Source organism: Chiloscyllium plagiosum, chromosome 3 (assembly GCF_004010195.1).
Source record: "Chiloscyllium plagiosum isolate BGI_BamShark_2017 chromosome 3, ASM401019v2, whole genome shotgun sequence".
Classification (NCBI taxonomy): Eukaryota; Metazoa; Chordata; class Chondrichthyes; order Orectolobiformes; family Hemiscylliidae; genus Chiloscyllium; species Chiloscyllium plagiosum.
Window position 1 is genome coordinate 28,676,563 of NC_057712.1, and position 13,588 is coordinate 28,690,150.

Sequence of the window (13,588 nt, forward strand, 5' to 3'; positions counted from 1 at the left end):
GCGCTTCTTTGGTGTTTCCTCCGGTGTTTATAGTGGTCTGTCCCTGCCGCTTCTGGTTGTCAGTTTCAGCTGTCCGCTGTAGTGGTTGGTATCTTGGGTCCAGGTCGATGTGTTTGTTGATGGAGTTTATGGATGAATGCCATGCCTCTAGGCAAAGAAGCGCTTCGCAGGTGGCTCCCAAGCACTGATGATGTCGCCTAGCCAGGGGACGAAACGTTTGCAACAAAAACTTCCAGCTCGGCGAACAGAACCACAACTACTGTTATAACATGGGCATAAATATGTTCGGTAAACTACTGATCTCATTCCAGGTAGTGACTGCAATTGAAATTAAAACACCCAGGAACCACTACAGATAGACACTGCATGGACTGTGCAGTATATAAAGAGACAGGAGAGAAAGCTAGATTAGAATTGATGTGGTAAACAAGAGGGTTCCCAAATGGAAGCAATAATGCAACATGGTGACCAAGCCCTGGACGCCAATCCTAGGGTCTTCCATCGCCCTTATCTTTTGGCCCTACTGGACATGGGAGATTGTGAGCATTGCAAAGACTGTGGAGTGGGCCCCCAAACTGATTTCCTGAGCTGGTTGGGAAAAGGTAATCACAGTACAATGAAAGGATTATATATCCTCAGCAACAATTCCTTCCTTCCAACCCCTTCTTCAGCTGGCAGTAGGGAATAGCTCTGCTTCGATGGATTCGCACTTGCCTTCAGCTAAGTGACTCAAACCATCAGCAGCATGGCAGGATTGGCGGGCAAAGAATTGCCTCAATAACTGTTCCTGTCTGAACAGAGGGGAGAGAACTAAAGCACCAACAAGTGACTGGGACTGTCTTCTTTTCAAGAATGAAACAGTACAAGCTACAGCATGGAGACAGTCTTTCTTGTCTATACAGGATAGGTAATCCACATATATAAAATAAAACCAGAAAAGTTTTCTTGCAATCTAGGATTATTTCAACAATGTCAAATGCAATATTTCTGCAACTAAAAATTGACTGTTATGATGAAAGAAATGTCAACTTTCTTTCCAGAGATGCTGCCTGACCTGATTCTCACCTAGTTTTTTTTTATTTCTAGAATCTGCAGTAGTTTATGAATTTACTATCATTGTGTAATGCAATGGACAGAATATACTCATGAGGCAGTCAGAGAAATTAGCATCAGTAGTGTTTAATAGTCACGGTAATATCACCTATTGGATGCACACAAACTAACACTGCAATAGATCATTGCTACACTTGATATTAATTTATCAATGCTGCATTTACTGCACAATATTTGTAACCAGACACCAATAATCCGTCTCAGCAGAAGCAAAATACTGTGAATGCTGGAGATATGAAGTAAAATGATAAAGTGCTAAAGAAACTCAGCAGGTCTAGCAGCATGAGCGGACAGAAACTAAGTTTCAGAAATCCATAACAGGTGCTCCTGTTTTATCAGATGCTTTTGTGCTTGGTGAACCTTGAAAAGGGGGTGAAAATATAAAATGTATGATTGAAGAGGAGAGTTTTCAGAGGAGCAGCAACCCTAGAACAAAAACAAAATTTGAGGGCAACAGATTTCTCTCCTTGGCCCTTGCTTTCTGCTATTCCTCTATTGTAACTGCAGAATTTCCAAAGATTGCTTCCTCTTACGTAGATTGGGTCTGGTAACATAATGGTTATGTTACAGGGAAAGTAACCAGGGACTTCGATCTGGAGACACAAGTTCAAATTCCAGAATGCCAGCTTCAGAATTCAAATTCCAATCTTTGTGGCCCAAAGATAGGGACACCATCACTGCCTCTTATGAAAAAATTTAACAATAGTTGTGGGAATTTTACAATCTATAAGACTACGTTAGACCAATATCGTTTTTAATTGTGACCTCAATTTCAGGCACATTGCAGCACTTGAAAAAATCAAGGTTAAGGTTTCCATCACAACAGTGATGACATGCACAGCATAAACAGAAGTGGTCAAACTACCTTATATAATAGAACCAGGATCCCAATCCAGACAGTCAGGAACATGGACAACAACTTGCTGTACAGTGATTCATATTAGCAAAGTAAGCCTTTCTCCCTGTCAAATCCTCTCTCAAAAGAGCAGTCATATTGGATGTAAAATGTTAAATGTTTCTCGCTCAACAGATGCTACCAACCTGCTCAGTTTCCACAACACTGTTTTTATTTCAAATTTCCAGCAATTAGCTTTTTTAAAAAAAATCTTTAGTGGGGTCTAACAAAAGTGAGCTGGCGTACTAATCACTAAGAAAGATTATGACTTTGTTCTGCAGAACAGCATACTGACCTTGAATGTGATGCTCTGGAAACAAAGGATGAGAATGAGCGGAGACAAAGAAAAATAAAATATAATGTTCAATGCTTAAGTCTGCCATGTATGTTCTGCCCAGATCAAAAATCGACAATAATAATTCTAACACATTTATTGCATGTATCAAATGATAGAAATAGATTCAAAAGTACTAAAAGTCTCAGCAAAAAGTACAGATATTGTGTTTGCCCTTCTAAAATCCCTACACTTGCAAGCAAGGGTCAGTGCTATTTATACGTCATTTGCAAACATTGCAAACATAAAAGTGAAATCCTCAAGAGCATGAAGAGAAATTACATTCAAAAAGAATGTAACCTTATTCAAGGTTTAGCACAACAAACATATACAAGCATGGTAGACAATTACAAATGCACTCCAGTCAACCTTACATCATGATCATCTTGTATAATTGCATCCATACAGGTAGCTTTGTCCAAAGCACTGCTAAAACTCTCAAGAATTTAATTTTTCTTGTCATCTATTTTTCTCTCTATACACAAAATGTTGAGCTAGTTGTGTTTACTCTTGACCTTAAGAGTATCCAAATATCCAAACTAGCTCCAAGGAAACCTTACATTCTTAGGAAGTTGGAAAATAAAGAACTAACCTTACCTAGTCGGTAGTGAAGCATGATTTGGTCTATCAGTGTTCAAGTGGTAAATTTCTTCTCAACATAGAAAGTGGCCTCCATTATTTACTGCTTGCTATTGAAAACACAGGAAACGTGCAGCTCACAATAAAAAACCTGGTTAATTTGTCATAAATCAGAACAACTGGCCTTACTCTTTTTTTGATTAAACGTTTCACTGATATTTACTCCAGAACAATAACTAGGATATTGACTTTTCTATTCTTTCTACTCCATACAATGACCTAACGGATTAAAATAACTTGAAATGATACCTTTGCTGGAATTCCATAAAACAGGCCATTATTGTTGTACATTATGCAAAATAAAAGAAGCTCATGACCTTAAATCAACTGGATTTACATATTATCAGTTGTCAGTAGGTGGAGTTAGAAGGTTGCGAGATCATTTTGCACTCCAAAAACTTGAGCACAAAAATATAAATTCAACTTCAATTCAGTACTGAGGGGCTATTGTAATGCTGACATCTTGCAGATGAGACATTACATTAGAACATTGCTCTCTGACTTAAAAGAAACTTAAAAAAAAACAGGGACATCCTCTCCAATATACTGGTCAATATTTATGATCATTCCATCAACATTTTTGGAAAAAGATCATTATCTATTCATGATCACATTATCGATTTGGGGCATTTGCTTATAATAGCAACTAAAAATCAGAAATACTTAACCGGCCGTTAGAGGCTTTGGAACAAACAGAATGCTGGAGAAACTCAGCATGTCTGACAGCACCTGTGGTTATAAAAACAGAGTTAACGTTATGAGCTCAGGATGACCCTTCTGTGGGACTGAATTTTCCAGCATCCACAAGTTTTGTCATATTCTAAAGGCATAAGAGACATCATATAAATGCAAGTCATTCTCTTGCATTGAGTTGATACTGACTTTCATAAAAACCTTGCCAGCTGCATCCCTAGCAGCTAAGCACATCAAGACCATGACTGCTTAGGCCTAAAAACATTCAAGATCCTTGTCAGTATTAACTGTCTGAATAGCATAAGTGCTTATATTCTAGATTTCCAGCAACCACAGTTTATCAACTTTACTTTATTGACTAAGTGCTCTTCAACTCACTTGAATACTTCTGAATAATGGAAGGAGACATTTTCCAGGAATTTTATACTTGATCTGCAAGCATACCCCTAAGTATGTATGAATGGCATCAAACCATGTGTCAAACAGCCTGCAAAAATTTATAATCAAAGCTTACACAATACTTGCGGTTACTTATGTGAGATACTTGAAACCATGCCTCATCAATGAACATCTTTAAAAGGGAGGAGAAAAAAAATCAAGCTGCCGCTATATACTACATTACTCAGTTTTTAAAAAAGTAGAAAATTTCTCCACTAATTCAATGTCATCTAACAAGTGCTCGCTTACTGAAAAGCTACTTCCCGCTTTAATGAATTTGACATGAACTAATGGCTTCTCACTGTTCTTATCTTCATGCTTAATGCTTATGCATTGGTCTCTAAAATTTATCCATTAACTAGAGGAGGGAGAATATCAAAATCATCCTTCTGAATGTTTTTACAAGGATAACTGCCAGAAATATTTGCTGATTTGTTAAAATAATATTTTGAGCACAATTACTGAAAATTACTTAATATGCCTGTTCAACAAAAATAAACACTGTAAACCTGGCTTTTCACAGTGACTACCATAATTTGAATACAAATTGAGAATTTCACAATATAATCATTACTAACGCAGGATCAACTGTGAATTTTGAGAATTCATTTGATATATGAACAAATGAACAAGGAGCAGGACTAGGCCATTCACTTCAAGCCTGCTGACCCATTTAAGAGAAGCATGGCTGATCTAACCAACCTCAAATTCACTTTCCGGCCTAACTGACAGGCTCTCCCCTTACTTAAGGAGAATTAATTTATTTCTATATTATTTTTATTCAAAGACAGCTTTCGAGACTCTCAACTTGCTGAGAAACATTTTGCCTTATCTGTGTTTTAAAAGGTAACCCCTTTGTTAGATACTGCCTCCCTGTTCTAGATTCTCTCTTTCAGAGAAAAGATACTCTTCACATCAACCTTGTCAAGACCCTCAATCATATCAAATTGGTTTCACCACCAATTACTTTCATGGACAATTTATATGGAAATGGAAATGTTTTGATGTCTAACCTTTTCAGAATACATGCATATCACATTGTGGAAGGTAAGGCATTATTATTTTTCAAAGGAGATTGTGTACACTGGTCCATACAGTGTAATATTGTGTTGCTTCAAAGATGACCACGAACCACCCAACAGAACCATTTTGGCCATATTCATACAATAGCACCTTAAATTTAAATTGCTGATCAAATTCAGCTGACAGTCCTTTCATGTGAGATTCAAGGTCAAAAACGCAGCCATGCATTTCAACATAAGGTACTGCTGATTCAGAGACATCTTTATGAAAGTACGGCTTATCTTTCATTCAGTGAGATATAATGTGCTGTATGTACTCTCAATTTTATTGTGTCAATTCTACCGGTATGCCAAGAACATTTTGGATTTTCTGGTTATTTTGACAAGGAATTCAAACTCAGAAAACACAGAAATACTCACCTGGCATAGATGGAGCTGTTGCCCGGCACCCATTGTTATTTATCGTTCCCTCATATCCAACAGTTACATCATACACGGCATCTAGGTGGCCTCTCATGGTGTTAATGGCTACTCGTGTTGCCTTCACACGTGGTGACATGGCATGTTTTAGCTCTGGCAGCCCTGGAATGCAGTGGAAAAAATATGTACAACTACACAGGACAATGCTAAAAAAATTTTTAAAAGTACAATACAAAGAAGGCTGACATTAAATGACAAAGAACCTCTGTTGTGCGATTACATTTGCAGATGATTTTATGCCTAATATCAGATCCTACTCTATTTCTAGGATAATGGGATTGATATGAAATATCATCTTCGGAAGTGTGCAAGAGTGAAATTTAAAAGGATAGCACAACAGTTGATAGTTTCAAGTTGTGTAAAAGTTTTGTTTGACATATGAAATTGCCAAATATTATTGGCAAAACAGAGGATTTCAATTATTATTCATGGTCATTTTCAAAGCATAATGCCATGTTCAAATTCATTTTCTGAGTACACACATGCTTTAACACACTAATTAAACATTAAGCTTAGATCTAAATTAGACAGTCTTATGGAATAAAAGATGACTTGCTTCTACTTCGGCTTGAGGCTCTGAGATGATTGATAATTCCAAAATGTGATCAGCAAAATACTTGAAAGGTCTGGTCGGTAAGATGTTTGGAGGTTTGTGTGCTTAGGTGCTTTAACATCACCCTCTGTGCATTCCTGATGAAGTCTCTCAAGATGCCTCCCCGAATAAACATTATCCACTTTGGCTAACAAAAAAGTGGGGACTCCCAACAACCAGCAATGATTTTTCATGGAAATGCCTTAACCATTTCAGTTGTCCTCTGGGAATCACCGGTGAAAACCAAGTTTGGAGTAGAGCTGTTGTTTTGTGACCTTACTCATGTAATATCAATCCAATCACACAGATGCACCCCAATTTCTCTAAGGCATGAGCTACTGAATCCATATTCTAGTTATCAAAATTCCAAAAAATATCTTTATACTTTATCAATTACATTTGGAGATATTTATATCATTTCTCAAGCCAAATTACAAAACTTAAAATAAAGTCACCAAAACATTTCAAGTTTCCGTTAATTGGTGTGAACCTCCTTATTCTATTGCTAAATCCTTCCATAAATGATAATATTTCAAATCAGACTGATGATCCCAGCAATATAGCTATATGTAGATAATGTAGCAGCATCTAAAATCTATAACATGAAAACAGAGTAGACTTAAGTATGCTAAAGCTCTAAAGGATACAACTTATGCCAAAAACCAGTTGCAATAATGGCTACGATATGATAATGTTTTCCCTTCACATTTTTTTAAGAATGCATTATAATGCTATGTTTCTACTTCAAAGCTCTTTCAGTTTTAACTTAACCAAGAACTCTTTCCCATTGCAATTGAGCACAAGCATATATAATCAAGGAAATTGCTTATTTAAAACTGGTCAGGTTATAATCATACTCTTTGCCACAATAAAACAAGTAGTATTAATTAAAACATGGCAAGTTTGCATGGATGAGCCAATACCTTTTTCACGCAGAGGGTGGTGCGTGTATGGAATGAGCTGCCAGAGGAAGTGGTGGATGCTGGTACAATTGCAACATTTAAGAGGCATTTGGATGGGTTTGCAGGGATATGGGCCGGGTGCTGGCAGGTGGGATTAGATTGGGTTAGGATATCTGGTCAGCATGGACGGGTTGGACCGAAGGAGCTGTTTCCATGCTGTACATCTCTATGACTCTATGACTAGTATTTTATTCAGTTGCACCTGAGAAATACTGCGTAACTGTATTACAGTGCTCACTTCCAGCACAAAGGAACTGAGCACGTAATTAGGATATAGTGAGTTACACTCATATTCACTGAATATTTTCTGATCGTTCAAAGAAACCTTCATTTAAAACCCTCTACTGCTCACTTATTTTTTATTCATTCATTCAGTAGCCATCACTGTAAACACCCATGCAAAATTGCCTTGGAGAATATGGTGAGCTGCATTCTAGAACCATTACAGGTCCTTCGAGTCTAGGTACATAACAATACTGTTAGGAAGGGAGGTCCTAGCACTGATAGATATGCTGGCATTGGAGGTAGCCCCAAGAAGGTTCATGAGGTTGACATCAGGAGAGATCGTCTTACAAGGTTACATTGATTAGTTTGGGCCTGTTTTCATTTGGGCATGTGATCTTATTGTAAATACAAGATTCTTCAAGGACTGGGCAGGGTAGATGCAGGAGAGAGTCTAGGACCAGAGGGCATAATCTCAAATAGAGGGGTTGCACATTTAAGATAGAGATGAGGAGGAATTTCTCTCGGATGGTTGTGAATCTACAGAATTCATCACTGCAGAGGGCTGTCAAGGCTGAGTGATAAAGTATAATCAATGCTGACGCAGAGTTTTTGCCAGTAAGATAAACAAGTGTTTAGAGAAAAGGCAGGAAAACAGAGTTAAAGGTTATCAGATCAGCCACAAACTCAGTCAATGGTGGAACAGACTCAAGGGGCTGAATGGCTGACTTCTACTCCCACATTTTATTGTCACTGTCACTTCCCTGCAAGTTCAGAGAGGTTACAAGCTTGCAACCAACATATCTGGCTCAAAGCTTTCCTTTGGATCTATACTCGATATTAGCAAATTCAGCCTTAGAACTTACAACATAAAAATCAATTTTAAAATATTTGGAATCCAAGGTTTTAACTATGCTATGCAGAAATAGTTTCTTCATTAATTTCCATTTTTGGTTCATTTCTTATTGTAGTATTTTGAATATACATTAATCAATGGCTTGCATTTGATTTTGGTTCATTCACAAAACTGTGAAATCTGTAGTGAATTAAACAGATTTCGAGCCAAGAAAATCCAAAAGTGTCACAAAGTGATCAATGAAACTGTTCAGTGCTCAACAAATCGAAAGCAGAGCCTGTGTAAACATCTATTAGCAACAGAACAACTGGCAGTGTTACAAAAATTACTCAATACATGTCCAAGGTTCAGAAGCTAGTAAAAGCAAATGAAACCTTGCAATTTAAGTATGAATCCACAGAAACCCTATAAAAGTTGCAGATGGCTTTAAGTCAACAGATGGTTCAGAATCAAGTTGCCATAGACAGGATATATACGAACAGAAAAGGGCAGGAAGGTAGTGGATGTTACCCAATGATTCTATCAGAAAATGAACAGCTAACCTGGAAAATGTGAAATTGTACTAACACCACAATGTGGTCTATGAGGTGCCAGTACTGCATTGTGGCTTGCATTTGATTGTCTCTACATCATCTAGCCACATTATCACCATGTTGTCATCTCCTCTGGACACCACAATGTGGTCTATGAGGTGCCAGTACTGCATTGTGGTGTCCAGAGGAGATGACAACATGGTGATAATGTGGCTAGATGATGTAGAGACACCAGTGTTGGACTGGGGTGTACAACATTAAAAATCACACAACACCAAGTTATAGTCCAACAGGTTTATTTGGAAGCACTGATTTTTGGAGCGCTGCTTCTTCATCAGGTTGTTGTGGAGAATAAGATTGTAAGACAGAATTTATAGCAAAAGTTTACAGTGTGATGTAACTGAAATTATATATTGAAAAAGACATAGATTGTTTATTATGTCTCTCATCTTTTAGAATGACCATTCTGGTTTCAGTTCTTTCATATGTAAATCACAAAACTTGTTTTTAAAAGGTTACATTCTCAAGTGAACTTTAACAATTGGTTTCATGTCAGCCCAGATAATGTATTGAAGATGTGAGCTTTATGTGAGGCTGTCTGTGCCACAATGGTCAGACTGATTCTAATCTAAAGAATCTTACATGGAACCATGCAGTTTTTGAGCAAAGTAAAATGTAATTCTGCAAGTATAAATTCACCTCACAAACTTATATGTGTATGTGCGCGGGGGCAAGGTATGAGCATCTGTGAGAGAGTGTATATGTGTGTGTCAGTGTAAGTGTAATGTGTGTGTGGGGGGGGGGGGGTGTCAGGGAGGATTGAGTGTTTGTGAGAGAGTGTGTTTATGTGAGTACAAAGGGGTATGTGTCTGTGAGAGGGTGTGAGCATATGAGAGAGAGAGAGAGAGAGAGAGTGAGAGTGAGAGTGAGAGAGTGTGTGTGTGCGCGCGCGCGGTGCAACTATAGTGTGACATGAACCCAAGGTTCCAGTTGAGGCCATCCTGATGGTTACCGAACTTGGCTATCAGCCTCTGCTCGGCCACTTTTCATTGTTGCCTGTCCCAAAGTCTGCCTTGGAGGACGGTCACCTGAAGGTCCAAGGTCATGAAGTATTCTCCGACTGGGAGACAACGCTGTTGTCTGTTGATTGTTGCGCAGTGTCCATTCATCCGTTGCCGTAGCCTCTGTTGTGTTCCACAAGGATTACTGCCACCATCTTCTCTTTGCTATTTCACACTCTCAGTGCTACCGCTCTCTCCAAGTCTGTTTTTACATACGCATCTCACCAAGGTTCATGAACTACAACTCTCACTATTACAAAATGTCCATTCAATAGCTTCCACCCACATCATCCAACAAATTATTAAACTGTCCTACTCTGTATGTTTCCTACTTATTTACTGGGGACACCTTATTACTTCTCTGGCTTCATCATTGTGCACATTCCCTTTCTTTGTCTCCATGTAGGAAAAATTGCAACTGGGCCAAGATCGCAGAATCTGGCAAGGCAGGAGTCATTAGGGAACTTCAAATCAACCAGAGATGAGCATACCCGTATGCATAGGTGCCTCATCAGCAAACCAACTCAGGAAGCTTCATTGTGCCATACAGAGCTGTTTCTCATAGTCAACAGTACTAATTTATTCTTAATCTATACTAACTTTCACATCTTTTGCACAAGTAAGTACCCTCACTGTGCAAGCAATAGTGACGCCTGGCAAGCCTTTGCTCGGAGGAGACTAACAGTGCTGATGCTCAGCTCTATCTCTGAAGGTGAAACCACTAAACCCACAAGCTTTGCTGGTGCATCCTGAACAAGCTTAAAAGGTTTCACTTCGATGGGTACTCCATTTGGATAAGACTTGAGAGAATAAATTGGTAAGCATATCACTGGCAAGTTTTCACAAGCTGTGGAGACAAAGGGCTTCCAAAGACCTTAGCACTTACTGCACCCCAGAATCCCATTGTTTCTCATTCAGATTAGCCAGTGGACACAAAGCCTGATTGTCATGTGATTTTGGGCCACAGCTATAAAGTCTACATTTTTGTTACTGATTCCACTCCATAAGCACAATGTACAGCACAGGATGAACTAAATACAACCAACTTCAACATCTCATGTGACTCTGTTCAGCTTCCAACTCTGCATATGCTCCCTCTGAAAAATTTGCCTCCTGATACCAGAGAACACCTCTGGGACACCCGGACCAACCAACCCAACCACCCTGTGGCTCAACACTTTAACTCCCCCTCCCACTCCACCAAGGATATGCAGGTCTTTGGACTCCTCCATCGCCAGACCACAACAACACGACGGTTGGAGGAAGAGCGCCTCATCTTCCGCCTAGGAACCCTCCAACCACAAGGGATGAACTCGGATTTCACCAGTTTCCTCATTCAACGTCGATTCTCCTGTTCCCTGGATGCTGCCTGACCTGCTGCGCTTTTCCAGCAACACATTTTCAGCTCTGATCTCCAGCATCTGCAGACCTCACTTTCTCCTCCTGATACCTCTGCCTGGCATGCATCATGGTTCATCTACTAATGATCAACCCAATAGAAAGCAGGTATTCTATTGCTTTTCTAACTGCCCTCTAAATGTCCATAAACATTAACTCACCAAAACTCTGTTGCTCACATTCAATCATTCACTACCACAGTTTATCCATTACCCCTAACCACCATTAGCTTTCCATCCTTCAAAATCTTAAAATTTTGATAACTCATGCTTCTGTTGCAATGCTATTTCTATGAAGCAGGGAAGTCTTTTTAATAAAAGTGTGTGTTATGGACCAGGGCAGACCCCTTCAAAACAATTCAAGAAAGTAGCTCAGAACCTAACTTTGCTAGTTGATTTAAGCAGGTGTAAAGCAGATATCCCAGGGCTGATGCAGCTGGTCAAACCAATTAGTTTTAAACAAAACAGAATTTATTTACAAGATTACTGAATGAAACACAAACAAAAGAGAACAAATACAGAATTACTTAACCTATCTGAAAACCCAACGGTTTATCTCAACTTAATGATGCTGTTCCCAATACTTGCAACAGTCCTCATAAACACCACTTGGCACAAAAGGTAAAGCCAAACCCAAGCTCTCACAGGAGGGAAGTCACAGAGAGAGGGAGGAGGATCAGCCTGGACCTGTTTCTTTGCATTCAGCAGCCTTTAAAACTGTCTGAAGTGCTTTCAGTGAATAATCAGAGAAAATCTAAGCTGGGCGAACTGGCCACTCCCTTACATTGTACAAGTGCATTTTTTATAAGCTTGAAAGCTTTTTTCCTGAGGCAGTATCTGTTAGCTATAATCAAATTGGCCACGAAACCCTTCAACTTAGACTTTTCAGAGTCTGTGGCTTTTACGACCTCGCTGAAAAAAACCCCAAACAACAAGATAACCTTGTTAAAGGAGCAGCATCGTCACACAGAAACAACCATCCGCACACCCTCAAATGAAGCTGCATCAGGACATTATTTCAACGAGCTACAACACGCTGCAACACCCAGGTACTGTCACTTGAAAACTCAAAATATACATTAGACACAAGAGCAATTTGCTTTCTCACTTACAAAAAAGCCACAGTATCACAGTTTAACAAATAATGTATTAAACTTCCATCATGAACAAACCAAAAATGTTTCTTCCATTCACTCAACATGGAATGTACAGCACCAAGATAAAACTAAGGGGAAACTTTGAAAGTGAAAGATCCAAAGAAAATAGAACAGAGTTAAAATTCCAAGAACTATGTAGCCCTCTATTCACTGTCACACAAGTACTTTGATCAGGATTCACCTTGTGTCCTTCATTCAACAAACGACAAAATAAATATCCGATAGAAAATAGTGAGTACCACTTATCAATACAAACGTAGAACAAAGCAATATTTTTTGGTTTTGTATTCCATAAGTATCACAGATTTGTACAATATTGTCCACCGTGTGACCCTCTCATTTAGTTTTTCAGAAAGGTTCTATTTTTGATCTGGCTACAGCACACTAATAAACTCATTCTTAACCCTCACAAATAATAGGGCTTGCAGTGAAAATCAGGTAGTAGAATCATAGAACCCTACAGTGTACAAGCAGGCCATTTGGCCCAACAAGTCCACACTGACCACAAAGAGCATCCCACCCAGATCTGTCCCACAACCCTATTCCCAAAACCCTGCATTTCCCATGGCCAATCTACCTAACCTGCACATCCTTGGACTGGAGGAGGAGCATCCACGTAAGCAAGAAAAACTTTGTATTTATACCCTTCTGTCCCTGACCATGGACCAAACATGGCACTTTTGTTTTTGAAAGGGTGTGACTGCCTGCTGGATCAAAGCAACTAGTTAACTTTTCTTCATAAACTCCAACATGCTGTATTTGAGGCAGACTACACCTGGTTCCATACCTTTGTTAATACAATTAAAGCTAATGTATTCAATCAGCATGGCTACTTTTTGGCACATTTTAAAGTTGTGAATTAATCAAGTTTAAGTTATACATAACTTAATTTAGGCATTTGCCTGTAACATATCTCTGGCACCCTCCGTGAGCTGAGACATCTCTTAGCAATTTTTTTTGCAGTACAGCACACAGAGAACTCTTTCAATGCTTGACTCTTGGCTTTGCCTCTCTGCATTTGGTCTCTGCATTTTTGATAATTAGAAAACTCTGGAAAGAAGAGTGTGCATGTTTCATGGAAGAAAGCATATTTTAACAACCTTTCCGAATGAATGCAATTGTGTCAAATTAGTGACTCATTATTTAAATTTGGGATTGTGGCCAGTTTTATAGGCAGGGCTCATGCCCAATTCA

General features: G+C 38.9%; 1 protein-coding gene across 2 annotated transcripts in view; it reads right to left on the reverse strand.

Moving 5' to 3' along the window:
* Positions 1–13,588, reverse strand: part of agpat5 (1-acylglycerol-3-phosphate O-acyltransferase 5 (lysophosphatidic acid acyltransferase, epsilon)) — a 99,782-nt gene that overhangs the window by 39,386 nt on the left and 46,808 nt on the right. The window contains exon 6 of one of the 2 annotated variants that reach the window (XM_043679250.1): positions 5,555–5,716. The exons of the other annotated variant lie outside the window; for it this stretch is intronic. Within the exon in view, the coding sequence (XP_043535185.1) occupies positions 5,555–5,716 (162 nt within the window). The remainder of the gene's footprint in view (positions 1–5,554; positions 5,717–13,588) is intronic. 2 annotated transcript variants of the gene reach the window in all.